General features: G+C 32.7%; 1 protein-coding gene and 1 long non-coding RNA gene across 2 annotated transcripts; both read right to left on the minus strand.

The window, feature by feature from the left end:
* Positions 1 to 12,438: 12,438 nt before the first annotated feature.
* Positions 12,439 to 13,413, minus strand: LOC133857164 (uncharacterized). Its single transcript, XR_009898313.1, has 3 exons — positions 13,309 to 13,413; positions 13,140 to 13,180; positions 12,439 to 12,476 (listed from the first exon to the last, which is right to left on the minus strand). It is a non-coding gene; the product is annotated as an uncharacterized LOC133857164 (long non-coding RNA).
* Positions 13,414 to 15,417: 2,004 nt separating this feature from the next.
* Positions 15,418 to 17,720, minus strand: LOC133856836 (transcription factor WER-like). The gene is made up of 4 exons (XM_062291876.1): positions 17,558 to 17,720; positions 17,261 to 17,390; positions 16,618 to 16,944; positions 15,418 to 15,571 (listed from the first exon to the last, which is right to left on the minus strand). The coding sequence occupies exons 1-4, from the start codon at positions 17,691 to 17,693 to the stop codon at positions 15,418 to 15,420; spliced, it is 747 nt and encodes a 248-aa protein (XP_062147860.1). The 5' UTR covers positions 17,694 to 17,720.
* Positions 17,721 to 19,375: the final 1,655 nt, after the last annotated feature.

Genomic DNA, 19,375 nt, shown 5'->3' on the forward strand with positions numbered 1-19,375 from the left:
CATGAAAATAATAATTCAACATAGAGCACTTATAAATCAATATTTTGGCCCTTTCATTGGGGGCTAACATTATTTCTAATGATCTTGAATGAACATTTAGGATATATACTCTCCTACAATGCTTTCTGTTTACCTAGATTCTGACTATTTGTAATAAAAAGGAATTTCTGATTTAGGTTTAAATAGTTTTACAAGTTGGATGGGTATTTGTGTAGAGTAATTGAAAGAAAATATATTTTTATCCTACAATTGTTTAACAATATTGACCCGATAGTCCAAAAGTATCACATTTATAAGGTCTTTAATTAGGAGATTGTACCATTAACATTAAAATATTAAATAAATGATTAAATTTATCATTTTTTTTATTGGCTTTAGCTTTTGGGGTAAGTAATTATTTAATATGGTATCATAATAGAAGTTCTGTGTAAGAACTATGACTCTACAGTTTACTCTTCATTTCAGTTCTACATGTTGGGTCTTGCTTGTTGAATGAGAATTGAGTTTGAGTCCATACGTGAAGAGAATGTTAAAATATTAATTAAGCAATTAAATTTTTTTATTTTTTATCAACTTAAAATTTTGAAATAAGTAATTATTTAACGTGGTATTAGAAGATTGATCTCGCCTTGGAATAAGGCACTAAACTCATGAGAAATGGGTAAATAATTAACCCTGTTGGGGCAGGATAGACTTAACACCAATGGTATAGGGCCTAAAACCATTATGAATGGGCTGGGGATGGGCTGACCCAGCAGATCATTCAATCGATAATTGGCAAATACTAAATAGAAGTGTTTGCTTATTAAACCCTCATAAGTGTTTGCTTTTGTATACATGAAAATATCAGTTTCCCATTTCCCAAAAATAAAAGAATGAAAACATCGAATCTGGTCTTATAAATGAAATTGATATTATTTATTTTTATATACACTGTTTGATGCACAAACTTTACATCTTAAGCTTTCATTTAAAATTGATAGAATCCTATTCCAAGTTTGCAAGGCTTTGAGATATGGAATGTTCATACTAGGAGACAATAATAGCAGAAGAGTGATGATTCAAAAAGTAGTAAGGGACCACCTTGCCACATAGACAAAGTAGTGAAAAGTTGTATTAAAATGTGACAATGAATCATGAGAAGTGCTTGGTTGTACACTCTCATCCCACTCATATCCCACCCTTGTCTACATGGACCAATAATATTGTTAAAAAAATCAGGGTCCCACTACACTCTCTATATTATCTCTCACATTATTGGTCCACGTAAACAATGGTGAGATAGTGATGGGATGGAAGTGTACAACCAAGCATTTCTTACTCATAGCAAAATGAGATATGATATTTTGCCGGAAAATGTTAGATTTACAACACAAATACAACAACTGCACAACAACCCATCACACTGGGGCCCACCCTCATGTGAGGGGTTGTTGTGCAGTTGTTGTATTGGTGTTGTGCAAGAATCAAATCCCTATTTTGCCACATCAAGACACAACTCCTGACCACCTTGCCCACGTTGCAACTTTTTCTCCAGCTAGCTTTAGGGGTTTTTTTTTTTAAAAAAAATAAAAATAAATTAAAATAAAAGTTACCACGTGAGCCAGAAGCTGTGTCTTGAGGTGACAATGTATCATATCTCATAGCAGAATAGCAATGTGCAATAAAGTCTCCCCAATTGATCTTGAAAAAATGTTTAAAAATACTACAGCTTTTACTACAACTTTATCAACAAGTTACGTGATAATTTACATTTTATATAAACTAGCTCATAACCCGAGTTATGCGTGGGATTCTTCATTATAATTTAATTTTAGAATTTAAACGCATTTTCATTGTATTTTTTTTATTATAGGTTAAAAAATGCTTGTAAAAAAAATTATAACACATCTTTCAATAAAAAGACAATAAAGGTTAAGACCCTTAATTTTATTTTAACCCAAAAAAAGTAAATTTTTTTAAAATATTTGTTCACATAGGTATAGTTTATAACGAAAAGAGTGCTGTAATTTTTTCAATGATCAAGATGGTGCTGTAATTTTTTTTACAGCAGCTAAGCCAAATCCTACAAAATAAAACAAATTTTTTCGCTCAACATTTAATGCAATCAAATAAATCCTCTCACATACATGTTAAAATCTTTATTCCCATATCAGTAATTTTAGTATAAAGAAAAAAAAAAAATAGAGCAAGAAGAACACCTGTAAATTATGATTATCAAAACATTAATAAAGCAATTAGCAGGAGTCTCTAATATTATTAGCGTGATACATATTACCTTTCAATACAAATAAAACCTATATAATTCTGAACATTCTAAAAAAAATACATAGCATACAAACTAAACAAAATGGCTGAAAATCGAGTAAATCGTACAAACGAAAACAAAAATATTCCATAAAACATTCAAATGAACTAAAAAATAAGACACTTAATTTTAGTTTAATCCATATAAATTAGAATATATTAAAATCTTTGTGCCCATATGAATATTTTGTAACGAAAAAGAAGTATAAAGAAAAAAAAAATAGCAAGAAGAAAACATGGTTTAATCTAATTATCAAAGCATTAATAAAAAAATTACCAGGAATCTATGATATTGTTAGTCTAATACCTATTATATTTAAATACAAATAAAACCCAAGTAATTATAAACATTTAAAAAAAAAAAACTAAAAAAACTAAACAAAATATTTTTTTATGAATGCAAAATAAAACAAAATCTTTCATTAAACATTTAACGTAATCAAATAAATCATCACGTCATGTTCAGTGCTTAATATCTATTTGGAATTTCAAAAGTATTTATATTCCTTTTATGGCACAACAATCAAATAAATTTTTGCCTTATTTTGCTTCCACAAGCATAAAAACAATTTTAAAAAAATTGCTAAAAATAGAGTAAATCACATAAATGAAAAAAAAAAAAAAAAATCCGAAAAACATAAGAGTCTTTATCTTAGATTAATCCATATATATTAAAACATGTTTAAATATTTGTTCTCATAGGTATACATGGTTTGAAATGAAAAGTATAAAGAAGAAAAATGTCGAGAAGAATTAATGCATGTTTTTTATTTTATTTTTAAAAAAAATTTCACAACTTAATGCTTCTATAATGACACTTAATGATATAATGCAACAAAGCCCTTATTTTGGTCTCATCAAGATTAATACCCATGATATTTTTTATTAAAGCACAATAAATTAATTAAAATCATGACAAAACCGACTCAACCTTTAAAATTTACCAGTTTTTTTTTTTTTTACTTAAAAAACTGATTCAGTGTTTAAAAATTATGGATTCATGCCACGCCCCATAATTCTCCATTGCACAAAGAACATTGCATAAATATATAAATTATATAAAATTTTACTATCAAAAGAATCATAATTTTAGTTTTAATCTATATAAATTAAAACATTTAAAATATTCTCATATGTATAGTTTAAAATGGAAAGAAGTATAAAGAAAAAAAAAATAGCAAGAGAAAAACTTAGATTTTGATTATGAAAGCATTATATTACTGATGTCATACCTATTATATTTCAATCCTATATAATTTTGAACATTCGAAAAAGCAAATGAATGAAAAATAAATAAAAAATCTCGTAAACATTCAATTGAAGAATTGCTCAACCAAAAATTTCACAAACAAAATGAAAACATATTTAGATTTCAACCAAAAATATAAAATACTAAAGAAACATCTGTCTCCACAAAAGAGTCCTACTTGTATATATCATTAATTGAGAGAGAGAGACTATTTGTATCATTAATAGAGAGAGAGATATATATTAAATAGACCGGTTCAATTTTATTTAAAAAATCAGTTCAGTACTTAAATGACCGGTTTAGTCACTAAAAAGTATGAGTTTATGCCACGTGTTACCATTCTATGTCATTGTAAGGAAAAACTCAACTTATATATATGACAAGTGCCACGCGGATTGCTACGTGGACTACTATATTAATTTGTAAAGACAATAAATATCATATAAATTGCTTGAGAACAATATGCATTTTAGTAGTTAACATGTGGGAAGTATCACACATATTGTCATATCAATTTGTAAAAAAAAATTGTAATTAAAACTGTAATTGCAGCACTCGTTGACCTTCCACGTGTAACAAATGCAGGCTTATACAAACATTGTTTAGAATTACTTTAACGACTGCATTTAAAATTTTAATGCAAGTTTTGTTCCCTTAATTTATCGTATAAGACCGACCATGACCTCTCTAAGCAATCCCTACCATAAGGAAACTAAAAAAGAAAAGTCAAAAATGAACTATGAGAAGGAGATTTGTGAGGTGAAAGTAATTTTGAGTGTTTTTAGTTATTTGTTAATGGTTTTACTATTTTTGTTTTTTTTTTTTTTTGGTTTAGATTTTATTAATTTAAATATTTCATGATAAATTATCCCAATGTTTATATTATTGCAATAAGATTGTAATAAGTAAATGAATTATATATACATATACAATATTTAAGTATGATTTTATAATTAAATTTATATATTCCTATCAGCTTAAGCTTTTGAGGCAAGTGGTGATTTAACATACAAAGCCTTCAAATTAAAATGAAAAGTACATAATACAACTGGCAATAACTTATTATTTGGTTGGAAATCAAGTCTTATTTTCTTTGGTAGTCAAATTTGTATATTTATAGTAAAAGAAATAGAATAATAATAATAATAATAAAAAATTACAGATATCATCTCGGACACTATCGCTTCTATTCCTGTTTCTTCCTCTTGGAAGGCAATAAAAGTTCACTGCACCCATTATATAGTTTATTGGGCCGCGACTAGATCTCACTCTAACTGCATTTCCACTCATTTACCTCATTTCCCTTCTTTTTTTATTTGTAGCGATAAAGATCTATACGTGCCTCCCCCTTAGATGTTTTGTGGTTTTTGTTTGTTTGTTTTCCCATTATACTTAAAATATATATATATATACTAAGAGAAATATAATAATAATAAAAAAAAAAAAAAAAAAAAAGAAGAAGCAAAGAATACAACTTCATTTTGATGGGATGTGATAGACCATTTCAGCAACTCGTTTAAAGTGCATTCACTTTTCTAAACATAAGAAAAATTCAATAAAAAAACTTGTTTAAACATATTTCCTTATTGTTCTATAAATTAAAGAAACATTAGGAAACTAAAAGTTTTTGTATCATAAATCCAAGGAAGCAAAAATAGTTTTCTTAATATTATTTTAATATAAAAATAAAAATTATTTTTTCTCTCATTTTTCACTAGTATTTATTTGAAATAATATTTAAACGATTTATCTTTTACCTCTTTTTTTTCTTAGCATTTATTTAAAGAATATTAAAAATAAAAAGAGAATGTATTGTAAAGTTTATTTGAATTGAAAAGTAAAAAGAAAAAAATAATTTCCTATATTTAATGAAAATAAATATAAGAGAAATTACTGCTCTCTTGTGAAATAATCAATTTCTCCGTCATCCATTTAATGTGGGTAAAAGTTTAAACCCCCATAACAAAATGCGGATCGGACGGTCCAGAAGTGGAAGTCAGATGGAGAAGATTATGTTCCAGATTGTACGGGTACAAATTAAAAGCATGGAGCCCACTGCATTAACGGTTTTGATAGGTGCTTTCGACACGTTGAGTTTCAAAGTCAAACCACTTTCCCGTTAATGGAAGTTATTACTTTCCTTTTGTTTAATAAAGTAATTATGTATATTATACATCGATGTTTGCTAAATATCACACACTCCCCTCAGGTTTCAGATATATCCTTTCCCTCCCTATGAGTTTGGTTGGTGAATACTTTCTTCTTCTTTCTTTTTTTTCATAAAAGTTTTCTCGAAACTTTTATATAGTTTAGTCTATTAAACTGATCATAATGTTATATATATATATATATATATATGTTTTTATTTTATAGTGCTGACGTAATAGTTACACTCGGTTTTTTTTTTTTTAAAAAAATGATTGATCTAAAAGTTTGATGGGACTATTACATCAGCATTATGAAATGAGTAATGATTGAATACCACTTAAATATACAACTTTTCACTATCTTGCCTATGTGGCAAGGTGGTCCCCCACCTTAATTTATTTTAAAAAAAAATAATAAAAAAAATAAATGATCTTTACACTCATTTCTCACAACAGTCTCACAACAAGCTGACGTGACTGGTAATATTTTATTATTATTATTTTTTGTTTTGTTTTCTTTTTGTAAAAAAATAATAAAATATTACCAACCACATCAGCTTGTTGTGAGACTGTTGTGAGAAATGAGTGTAGGGATCATTTCCCTAAAAAAAAACTCAAAATGTAGTTGGGGACCACCTTGACACATAAGTAATGTGGTGAAAAGTTGTATATTTGGGTGGTGTGTGTTCAATCATTACTCGAAATGAAATATTTGTGGAATAAAAATATGATTTTTAGCATTACCCTTAAATTGATAGATAAATGCTATAAACCATATTTTTATCCTACAACTATGAGAAATGCTAGAGCTTATTCTAGTATCCTTTTAGGGTCATTTTATGCTGACATGATACATTTTTTTTTTAAAAAAAAAAAAAAAAAAAACAGGGTGATATGTTAGCATAGAAGGACCACATAAAGACACTAGAAAGAGTTCTAACATTTATCTACAACTATATACCCAACCAACATTTAGATATTTGTAAATGACTAATTCAAACTTGGTTAGGATTGTCATGTTAGCATATTAATTTAGACTAATTCAAACTCTTATATGTTCTTATAGCATATGATTCTTACATGTATCTTTAATAGGGCAGGTGAAACTAATATGCTTTAATTAGAGTCGACTCCATAAATTTTAAGGCTTAAAACGACAAAATTAAGTGAATTTTTTTTTTATTTAATATAAATCAAATAACATTAATATTAATTTTATAACATATATTTTTATTTAAATTCCACTATGAAATTGTTGTTCACATTTCTTTATTTGTATGTCTTGAAGAACAAAGTAGAAAAAAACATTTAAGTTGTATTAAAGTTTGACTTTGTGGTTTATAAGGGGTAGCTCAATCGACTGGGGACCACACCTTATGAAGCGGAGGTCACTAGTTCGAATCTCCCCTCCCCTTCTTGTGTAGACATGTAAAAAAAAAAAAAAAATGGTTTGACTTTGTGAGATAATTGATATTGTTTTTATCATTAATTAAAAAATTGTTTTAGAGGGTTTCTTTCTCAAGAGCCTTTTAATACTATTTTTAATAGCTTTTATTTCTGAAGGAGGCTTTATATCTCGGAGCTGTTGTTCTTGATTCTGACAAAAATATATTAGTTTAATAAACTAAATTAAAAGATTTATGCATACGAAAATCAAATATTTTAAAAATGCTAATACCGTAATACGCATGCCCCCGTGAGCATGAAAGCGAGTGTATAAAGAAGTTTGACCACAATTCAAATCTCAACATTCTCTTTTAAATTTTCGATAAATGATCGAGACAAGAGAGGTAAATAATATGTATATATATATAAAATATCATCGGAGCAATTTACGTGTGAATGTTTGAATGGGAAATTCGAGGATAATAATAATAATAATTAATAATAAGGATGGGTGATTGATAAAATATTATTAGGTCTAAATTTATTGGTTTTCCAAAGCTAAAGAAAATTATTAAATACTTGTGGCATGTAAAAAAACATTTAAGAAAATGTTAACGTGCCATTCAAAATTAACCATTGAATTTCTTTTTTTTTTTTTTTTTACCTGTTACTTTTCAAATTCCTGTAAAATTCTCGTCCAACCTTTTTTCAAGTCAACCGTTTTATCTGTTTTCTTACATGTACGTTCTATATATCTAATTGTAAAATTTAAAAAAGTTGTTGAACTTAGACATGATTTGGAAAAATATTATTATTATTTTCTTATTTAACAAGAATTACTCTAAGTGTTAATTGAGAGTGTCACGTGACTCTCATGATAACGTTGTTGGATGAATGTTGAATACAATTATAGTATTTAACACTTTTTAAAATAAGTATACGTGAGAATCACATATTCGGTTAAAAATATGTGTGATAATTAAAAATACTAGTGAAAATTACATGTATTTTAAACACATAATAGTTTAACAGATTGAATTGAATAAAATTCTTTCAATCCATATAATAATTCATGGTGCTGAAATTTCTAACAAATATCTTAATATATATATTTGTAAGTAGAATATTTAATATTTCAAATGGCCTTATGAATCAACGTTTACGTGCCATGTTTGTCAACTAAGTTGGCTCTATCGATTAAATTATTTGGGGACCTCTAAAAAATGAGATAATTAATTTCATGGTCAAAGGATGCTTATATCTTGTTTGTCAAGATTCAAACGTGGGCACGTGAATAAGAAGTCAAAGTTTGCAAATACCTTTTTGTGGTTTAAAAAGTGAATAAATATTTTATGGGGGTAAGAAAAAAATATAAATAGGTCTTTGGGCGCATTTTTCATTAGTAAAAAAATGTAGAGAAAACTTCACTTACCCATCAACGTTTTTGTAATTATAACCTTTGAACTTTTAATTTTTACAATGTCAATTTATCATGTTTCAACCTCTTAACATTTTGTCCGCTTTTTACCTTCCTTTATGATGTTGGCGTACGATCATTGTATCGATACTTATATTTACCAAATATTTGACGATTGTTGATGAGAATCGATTATATATAAGAGAATTTAGTAGCTGTACCAACACGTGTTTGTGTAAATATATGTATAATAGAGATATGTTTGGTGTCATTCTCTTACACATCTCTTTTGTAAATTTATCATTGAATTTGTAGAACTAACCCCTGTTTCCATAGTTTCAATGAATTTGCACATTTCTTATCTTTTAAATTTTTATTTTGCACCTAGTAAAAGTGTAAAACCGTCCCCTGGCGCGCAGCTCTTTACGTTATTGGGAAAATCTTTCCAGTTTCCAGGGTACCCGGTGATATTTATTAGAAATTCGGGGACGTCCCTGATATTTGGTTTATTACGGTTCGTACCTTGAGTTGTATCTCCTCCATTACGGTTCCTACCTGAGTTGTCATTTCTTTTCTTGTCCAGAAGCAGAGTTCGCCTACCACACCTGGCCTCCTTCTCTCGTGTTTAACCTTCTCTTCCCTTTGGAGCAATCCCTTCTATATTTAGCAACTCTATCTCTCTCTCCCTCTCTCTCACGCACACAGCACCTGAGAACAAGACATGAGAAACTGAAAAGTGGTAAGAACGTGTCTTAAATATTCAAGTTGTGGAATTTAGTCTCATTATGCCTTTATTTAATCTCAATTTTACGTCATTAATGTTTCATTTCGGTTTTATATTATGAATCTTTCACGTTATGAAATCTATGGAGATATTAATGCTTGGTTTTTCTCTTTTAGTCTCTGCATTATTGTGTTTGTATTGAAAGCTTGCAATTTCTGCATTGTTTTTGTTCTTGTGCCAACAGGCTGTCCATTTTATGCATCAACAAGTCTGATATCCATTTATATTGCGTGTCAAAGAGATAAATTTTTTCTGGATATCTCGAGCATATGTGAATATTTTATTGATCTGGGTATTCATGAAGTTGAGGATCATGAAGATTTAAAGAGAACCCATTTGAGGTTTGGTTTATTTTTCATTTGGGTCTGCTTAATTAGATCGATATCTTGTAGAATCGGTCAAATTCAATGAAAAGATGCGGGTTTTATGATGGTTTTCGGGTTGTTTAGTGCAATGGGGTGGAAGGTGCGGTTCATTGGTGGAATGAGCATAGCAAGATGAGCTAAGTGTTTAAAAATGGATACAAAGGAAGATGCCGAAGTGCAAGAAGAGCTGCCTCCGTCGCCTATTTGGGTATTGCATCATTTATCCGAGGAGGCATTTAGAGTGGCCGGTGAAGCACTGCATAGTGTGTACTCGGGTCATTCGAACTTCCCACCAATGGGGCCGGAGCAGGGACACAGACGCAGTCAAAGCGAAGTTGTGACTAAAGTTCACAGACGTAATAGTAGCTTTCAGAGATTGAAGAGTCAGATGCAGAAGGCCTGGAAATGGGGGTAGCGATTCTCGTGAAGAAGATTACCGGCGGAGCTTCAATCCTGAGGTCTTGGCGAACCACAAACGCCAGTGGTATCAATTTCAGTCAAAATCTATGGTATTTGATCTTAATAGTTTGCATTCTGTTTTCTATAATTTACTTGGTTGGTTACTTTGTTTATATGTTCTCTGGGATTGTAAATTTTTTTAAATCAATATGGTGGTAGTTTATGGAAACATCAACTTTTAACATGTGCATCGGAATAGTAATTAGTAACAGTTTCCACATGTATTTCCCGTGTGTTCTTAGCTTATTTGCAACTAAAGTTGATATTCTTCAAGGAATTGGGGTTTGAAGATTCCAGAATTCTGTTGTTCTTATTGTCTGCCTGACACGTATTAACACAAGTATTATTAAGTTGTAATTGAGACTGTTGTAATTATAAGTTTCATCTTTTTGGTTGAGAAGATGTTGAAGTAGTAATCATCAATATCTCTCTCTCTCTCTCTGTTCTGTTCTTTTCTTTTCTATTTTTTTCCCCTTTTCCCGAGCAGAATCATCAATATGCGTTCCCATATTCATATTGCTACGACGTGTACACCTTGTACTTATTATGCTTTGGAGTCTGTTTTGCTAAATTGGTCTGAGAGACCTTTGCTTACATTGAATGATTTTTTGAATTGAAGAGTTCATAGCCCTAGAACATGGGGAGTTGTACATATCTTTAGTTATTTTATTAAAAAGTTAAATTACATATAAAAAAAAAATTGTAGAAGTTGACAACTGAATAGTATTTATTATTTGCAATTGAATACATCTTTTTGTAAAACCTCTACGGTCAATGGTCTGTTATAATCTGTTATTCAGACTTAAAAATCAATATTTTGGCCCCTTCACTGCGGGCCCCCGACTAGCGTAAGCCACATCGCAGTGAAGAAGAAGATGATCTACCGACTCCCCGTTCCGCTTGCACATGCAATAGATTATCTAAATTTCTATCTAAAATAACTAATCAAAGCTACACTTTTCTATTTTAGTTAAGAGAAATGCTTTCTTTTATTCTCATATCATTCTCCTATCATCTTATTTTGAAAATTAATCATTAGAGCTGTAGGACCCACATGTGGGTCATGTGTGAGTTAAACAGATCTAATAATTAATTTTCAAAATGTGAGGATAGGATAAAGACCTGCTACTTCTCTTATCATCCTATCATTTTCCTATCGTTCCATTTTGAAAAAAGATCCAATGGTTAATTTTCAAAATAGGAGGATGGGAGAAATAGCATGTCTAAAAAATGATTAGCCTCGTTTGGTTCGCGGAATAGACCATTGGAATTTAATGGCTATTTCTATGGAATAGTCATTACTTTGTTTGGTAGGGGTCTATTTCTTAGTAAAGTTATTCTCATTGAAATAACTATTCCCTTACGAAGAGGAATACCTATTTCTCTAAAAAAAAAATGAAAGGAATAGACTACATTTTTCAAGAAAAAAAACCTTTACAATGGCTGGCCGACCACCCAAATATGGAGCTAGGGGGTGGACAATTGTTAGTTGTGTGGTCCATTTCCATGTCTATTTAGAAAATAATCAATGTAGAATGTCGATGTAAAGAGCTTTCTGTCCCATAATGTTATTTTTTTATTTTTTTCTAATTGAATAAGGAAAATAGTTATAAGGGAGGATCCTTCTCACTTCTGATCCAAAAAGAGAAGTAGATGAACCTATGAATAAAAAGGGGTAGGCTCTCAATGGGCCGCACATGGCGGTTATAAAAGCTGAAGGAGAACATATTAAGACTAGGGGTGTAAACTTGAAGCCGATTCCCGGTAATTGGATAATAACTAGGAATCGGCTTCGGGGTCCCCTGTTATTGATTTTCAACAACCAGCTCCGAAACCGGGTACCCCTGTTAACCGGGGTCCCTGGTTAACCAGTTTGTACTCGAGTACCCGAGTGAAAACCGGTTATCTGGACCGGGGTTTTATATATATATATACTTTTTGAGCTTATTTTTAGCATTTGGCCTACTTTTTTAGACTTCATTTAAATTTTTGTGGGCTTTATTTAAACGTTTTAGCCCATTTTTTAAGGTATCAAACCTAATTCAATCAAGAAATTTCAATTACTATAACAAAGAGAAAAAATTTCTCATTTTTGCCATCTTGAGACACATACGTTATGCCCATCAACTGCAGATTTGAACTTGAAAACTCCACATCCATACATAATTACATAATAAAAACCCAAAAGTTTATAAACATATTACATATTAAAAAAGTTCAAACCCAAAAGTTTATAAACATATTAAAAAAGTTCATAACCAAAAGTCCATAAACATATTAAACATATCCGAGCATGGTTCGGTTTCTGGCTTTCTACAACTTTGCTCTTAATCATCTATAACTTGCTCTCAATTATCTATAACTACAATAGAAAAAATAAAAAAATAAAAAATAAAAAGCTAGTTAAATGAATTAATAATAATGAAAACTAAAATGAATTTATAACCATTTACTATGCTCATCAAATATTTCAATAATAACTAATAATCCATTAGTCATTATTATAACACTCGGTTGAGGAAAATAAATAAGGACAGAAGCTGGTATATTTACCATATACATTACAAACATCTTAAATAATTAAACATATTGACACTTTGAAAATTATTTAAGAGTAAATCATCAATTATCCAAAAAAAATTCAAAGGTCTATCTTATCGTTTGAAAGACAGACACAGATACAGACAAATCCAACCTAGAAATTAGAATAATGTATAAGGTTCTTATCCAATTCATTTCCATTTCAGATATCTGATCAACTAAATTCGATAGTTTCATAGAACAGGACAGTTATTGGCGCCGAAAATGCACCAAAAAAAAAAAGGAATCAAGCCAAGGAGGCTTCATACAAGCTGCAAAAATCAAAGAATCAAACACAACCTATTGATCCTTCTCTCAGTTTCACCAAAACCCACTTCTCAGAACCAAAAAAAAAAAAAAAAAAACCCTAGCATCCGAAAGGAAAGCTAAAACAGTACCGAAAGTTAAATTAATTCATAACAAAAATTAAAGAAGAACAACATACCTAACCGTGATTTGCTCATTCTGCTTCAAAAATCACCAAATCTGTATAGAAACAGAGAAAGACGAAGTCAGTACTCAGTAAGGGTGAGAAAAGAATTGAAAGATCAAAGATCAGTGATCAAAAATCGTAGAGAAGAAGAATTAAGAAGAAGAAGAAGAAGACTGGTTACCTGGTAGGCAGTGGTGGCGAGTCAGGGGCGTGAAGAGACTTCAATGAACTTCAGTGAAGGCAGGCGGCGTGAAGAGAAAATGAGAAATAGAAATTAGGATTTAGGGCAAAACAAAGTGTGAAAAAGACATAAATGACCCCCTATTAAGCCGTGTAGAATTAGGGTAAAAGGGTAGGGGTAATTTTTTTTTTAATAAATTAATAGACCCGGAGCCGGTTACCTGGTTATAATCGAGGTTTTTGAAAATCAATACCCAACTCCGGCTCCAAGTACCTGGTTATAAATAACAAGGTACCAACCCAATTTTCCGAAGCCGGTTAGTGCCTGGAGCTGGTTTCCCGACTGGTTATAACCGGTCCGGATTTACACCCTTAATTAGGACAAGCCTATCTGCACCCCTACTTGGAAACAATAAGAACCACCAAAAGATTGTTGAAGCAGTAAAAACGATGTTACAGTCTGAAAATAGGATTCCAAAAAAGAGAGGTATCAACACAAATCCAAATAGAGTAGTCTCCCTTAAAGGGAAACAATAACCCAAGTAACATAAAAAAAAAAAACAAAAAAAAACAAAAAAACAAAAGAAAATAAACAGCAAAAAAGCCCCAAAAATAGCAACTCCAACGACTGGTGGAGCAGTGGAGGACCGAAGACTTGGCGCTGATGCGTGAGAGACGCATTCCAGCGCGTGGGAGCCACGCTCCAGCGCATGGAAGGTGGAAGAAGACTTGGCCAGTGGCGCTGGGTAGCTGGAAAGCCGATGAGTGTGGTGGAGAGGCGCGTGGGAGGCAGGGACCATCGGAGAAACGTAGATATAGCTTTTAAAAAATCAAATCTAAGAACTTTGACAAAATCAACTACTAACACAGGGAGGACGGCTGCAAACGTGAACGGCGTGGTGAAGAAGCCAAAACATTGAGATTGCAATTTCGGGCGGGATAAGTCATACAAGACGATGAATCAATAAAACCTCATCAATATGAAGAGAACTAGATAAACCACTAGCCAAACAATAACAAAAGCAATAAAAAATATAAAATAAAGAAGAGAAGGAGAGGTGGGAAGAGATGAGGTCATTCCCCTCCTCCGTAAGCCGGCTGAAGCAAGAGGAAAGTGGCTACTATGGGTCTTGGTTGCCTTCTCTGTAACAAGGAAAAAAGAGAGTGAAGAAATTTTTTCCACATAACATTATTTGACCTCACGTGTAAAATCTATAAAAATGCTAACAAAACAAGAAACAATAATAGAATTAATTAAAAAATAAAATCACTGATACTATAGAACAACCATATAATTGTTAAGAAATACTAAAGAAATTTGATAAGAAATTAGCAATTCATTCAAGAAATTATCATGATAAATTAGACAAATAACTGAATAAGTTACAAAAACATTCGAAGGACACATACGTACACCTCAAATACATTAATGGCATGTTTGGGTGAGAGAATTTCTAAATATTTTTCAAATTTTTGTTGTTTAAATATCAAATTCTATTCAAATTTTATCCAACTTTTTTAATTTTTGTCTCAAGTTTTCTAAATCATCCAAACATAATTTCAAAAAACAAATCCTCTCAATATTCGCAATTTTTCAAAAAATCACACATCCAAACGAACAATTATAGAAATTTTTGACAGAATATCGAATCACTTACGCTGGCTTCCATTAATTACACAAGAGTAATGCTACACAGACTCTCACTTCTTTACACCCATTTCTCAGTACCCTTAGGTGGCTTTTAAAACCACTATTGGCTTTGATATGAATCTTTATTGGATTTTAATTCCTTGGTGGTTTTAAAAGCCATTGGAGAAATAGGTGTGGTGATGTGTCACAAATATTGTATATTTGGACCCCCTTAATTTACATTAGTTAAACATTTAGCTTTGTTATTTTTTAATGCTTTTGTTAGTTTTGGTACTTTAGCATTTTTTAGGTAATAGAGAGAAAAGAGTCCCAATTGTTGCACAATTCTTAATTTCCAAGGGCAGCACGTGGACAGCAGCTCTACACTCCTCTCCAGCAGCAAATCACGTCCAACAGCACTCCCCTAGCACCGAATCCCAACCTGTTGGACAGCATGGACAGCAGCTGCTGGACAGTAACCTACACGACCTGCAACACCTTCTGCACTTGGACAGCACACCTGGCAACACCTGCAAGGGACAGCAGCTGTTGGACAGTAACCTGCAGCACCTTCTGCACCTGGACAACACGCCCAACAGCTCCTCCAGACAGCACCTTGGACACCACACTCCAGCTTGGACAGCATGGGCATCACGTGAAGGCAGCACACTCCACCAAGACAGCAACCTGCAGCATGCTATTTCTTTATAAAAGGCAGTACCATGCCATGGAAGAACGGAGAGGAGAAAAAACGAAAAGAAGAGAAGAGGCATAGAGAAAAGAAAGAGAAGTGTGAGAGCAGAGGCTACGCCTCTGCTTCTCTCCTTCTTGGACTAGATTTTCTGCACCATATGTCTTTTGTAAATGTTTGATTTTTATGTTTTTAATTTAATGTCTTAGGTTTTATTTATTTTATTATGTGTAGTTAAACCTTCTAGTAAGGTTGAGGATGAAACCTCACCATTGAAGAGCGAAAATGTTTTCATGAGAGTTTATACTATCTGATTTTATTGGGGTTAATATTTTCAATGTTTTACTTCTTATCAATTTTTGAGATGATTTTTGGATATCTCTTATGATTTCCGGATACAAGTGATGATTTGAAATAATCTCATTTAATTGATTGCTTGGTTTATATATATAAATGTTGGATATTCATTGTGTCTCGCTCTACGGATACATTTGATGATTTGGTTTAAACCGGATATCTTTTGTGATTTGTACAAAGAATAGATTCACTGAATGATTTAAACAATTTTTTGAAGCATAGTAGAACATACATAAGATTTTTATAGTGACAACTTCGGATAAGTGTTGATGAACATGAGAATATTTTGCTATGATTTGGAGGGCGTGGATTCCAAAATCCTAGACCCCTTTATTTTCATTAATTTTGTTTATGTTTTATTTGATCAAAAACTCATAAATTTGGAACTAGGTTAAAATATGATTAGTTTGAATAGAGATTAATTTTCGCAACTCAATTCCATGTGGGATCGACCTCGCACTTGCAAAACGATATATTGCAAACGATTCATGCACTTGCGAGTACTTTAAAATTTCCACAACATGTGGAGAAGTGAGAGTGTGTGTAGTATTACTCATTACACAATGTAGTCGGTTTTGAACAAGAAATTAAACAATTATTATTGGCATATATATTAGTTACACAATGCTCACCATTTCTCAGTGAGCCAAGGATCCTTGTCGAGTTCAAGAAATTTGTTCACCCAGTTTAAATCGTACGATCCTTCAGCGGTGAAGTCAAAGAACTCGTTCACATCAAAGTTTCCTTCAGAATTCCCGCCTCCTTTAGCACCCTCCACGTCCACATGATCGACGCTATAGGTTTTTTGAGGCATAATTACCTGATCATCTTGTGCTGTTGTCGTTGAAGCCTCCGGTGCTTTCTCCTTTTGATTTATTTTCTTGCTCAGATAAGAATTCCAGTAGTTCTTTATCTCGTTGTCGGTCCGTCCTGGAAGTCTCCCAGCAATTAAAGACCACCTATATATATAAACATGTACTTTGTTTGATTAATTTGCTTCTCTTGGATAACCTTAATTAGAGCATGCAATAACTTCTTCTTTTCTTTTTTTCCCTTTTCTTTTTCTTTACTTGGTCCTGGTGTTTGATCATGAAGTACTAAGTTTAAGATTCGACCCTCTTGAGTTTAAATAATTTATTGAGGTCACGAAAGGCGTACGTAGCTTTACCGACCCATCTAGAGAGCGTTTTGCACATTATTCCTAGAATCTAGTCGGGGCGGATACCCTGGTTATCCGGGAAAATATATGTATTTGATACACTATGATACGCTAACCTGTTCCCTAGTAGCTTATGAAGCCTAAGTATCAAGTCCTCTTCTGCATCTGATATGTTGCCTCGTTTGATATCGGGTCTCAGATAATTCAACCATCTCAATCTGCAACTCTTCCCGCATCGATTCAAACCTGCCAAAAAAAAAATGAGAACCTTTTAGGCCTCCCATCAAATTTAATTAATACTATATATGTATAGAGTTGATCATCATATACTGGCAGGTTTCTCTGCTATATTAATACTTCTTCTCGACTGATAATATAAATTGGTTTAATCTTAAGATATGTGGTAAATTAACCTGCATTGAGTGCAATTGCTGTCCACCTCTTTGCACCATGGATTTCAATGCACTGAGACAGTTTTTGATCTTCCTCTGCTGTCCATGCTCCTTTGTTCATTACTTTCTTGGCTGATCCATCATTTTTTGGAGCCATTTAAGAGAGAGAGAGAGAGAGAGAGATAGTGGTCTTGCTGATGGAGAGAGCCATAGAGGGAGAGAGAAGTGAGAATTTAAAAACATGAAGGTTTGGGCATTGTTGAAGAGTCACGTCATGAGTACGTAAGTCAATCCAGCTATATGTGAGCTACCCTTCCGGGCCAGGGACTGGGGAGCCTGCAGGGAGGGAAAGAAAACTAGAGAACCTCAACAACAGCAAGAGCTAGTCTTAGACAAGCAGACCTATTTTCGACAAGCAGACCTATGAAAATAGTTGGTACAATGATTCGCTCGTACGTGAAATAAAAAGAAATTAAAGAAAAGGATGCCCCAAAATAGTTGGTACATGACCCTTTGCCCTACACTCCAGGACGTTCATAATGTTCATCCATGCTCACACCCCTTTTTTTTTTTTTTTTTTTTGAATGCTCACACCCCTTTGTTCATGCTTATGAACAGTCAATCATGACGTAGCATTGACTTTAATACCATATATCACCCTTACGAGGACACAATAATATATACACAATTGTACCAGGGTACGTAATTCTATACAATTAAGCAAGGTAATCCTATACTATAATATTATAACTGGGCATTACAAATTAATGCAACCCTCTAATCTCGATTGTACGATCATTATGTACATAATAATACACTTTAGACTAGGCTTGGGAATTCGGGTCAACGGGTCGGGTTCGTGTCGACCCGACTGACCCGATTACATATTCGAGTCCAACACGAACCTGAACACGACCCACTTGACAACCGTGTTACCCGAATACGACCCGGGTAACCCGGTGTGACAATCGCCCGAAGAAGATGATGAAGGATCGTCCAGTCGAGAGAAGCAAACAACACAATCTGGCAAGAGAAGCAATCCAGAGGCTGTGGAAGAGCTTTTTCCCGTTTCCATTGCATTTCCAAATCGTAGCTAAACCGCACACAAATCACAATCCTCGCCCACTGTCTCTTTGTGAATAAACCCTAGTTTCCAAAACCCTCCACCCCAAGCACGAGCGTGAAGCCCATCGCATCCTACAAGAGGGAGGCGAAGGCCATGTTTAAGCAAATTTCGGCCTACGACGTGCTCAACGACCCTTAGAAGCGTCAGATCTACAACGTCTATGGAGAGGAGGGGCTTCTGGCGGTGGAGGCCAAGTCTAAGCAGATCTCGGCCTACGACGTGCTTAGCGACCCTCAGAAGCGTCGGATCTACGATGTCTACGGCGAGGAGGGGCTTCTGGCGGCGGATTTCACGAGCCCTAACTCTGTCAGGGGGCCCTCGGGGTTTAGGTGGAATCCCAGCTCTAGGCCAGGCGTTCAAGCGGAATTTTTTATTGGAAATTTGGAATCCCAGGGTTCAGGCTTTCAACCCAGCATTTCTTCCTTCTCAAATTTTCCTTTTATTTTTTATTTTTTTAATAACCGGGTTATAATCATGTGAGTTGACCCGCCAAACACAATTATAATCGGATCATAATCAGGTTGACCCGATTATAACCCAAAACCGATAATAACAAACTCAAACCCGATTTTTTCGTGTCGGGTTCGCATGTCGTGTCAAAAATTGTCAAGACTACTTTAGATCGACTCTATACAATAAATTCTAATTGTACATAATAATTATGGTAATTAATTATTATTAGGTATCTATGTAAACCATAATAATTATACAAT

Source organism: Alnus glutinosa, chromosome 14 (assembly GCF_958979055.1).
Source record: "Alnus glutinosa chromosome 14, dhAlnGlut1.1, whole genome shotgun sequence".
In the NCBI taxonomy this organism is placed as follows: domain Eukaryota; kingdom Viridiplantae; phylum Streptophyta; class Magnoliopsida; order Fagales; family Betulaceae; genus Alnus; species Alnus glutinosa.

What these genes read in the sequence shown, in the direction of transcription:
- LOC133856836 (XM_062291876.1), bottom strand. Translation starts at nt 17,693, where the DNA reads ATGGCTCCAAAAAATGATGGATCAGCCAAGAAAGTAATGAACAAAGGA. An exon ending in AGCAATTGCACTCAATGCAG is followed by an intron (nt 17,391 to 17,557) that starts GTTAATTTACCA and finishes TTTTTTTGGCAG; the next exon opens with GTTTGAATCGATGCGGGAAG. An exon ending in CATAAGCTACTAGGGAACAG is followed by an intron (nt 16,945 to 17,260) that starts GTTAGCGTATCA and finishes TTATATATATAG; the next exon opens with GTGGTCTTTAATTGCTGGGA.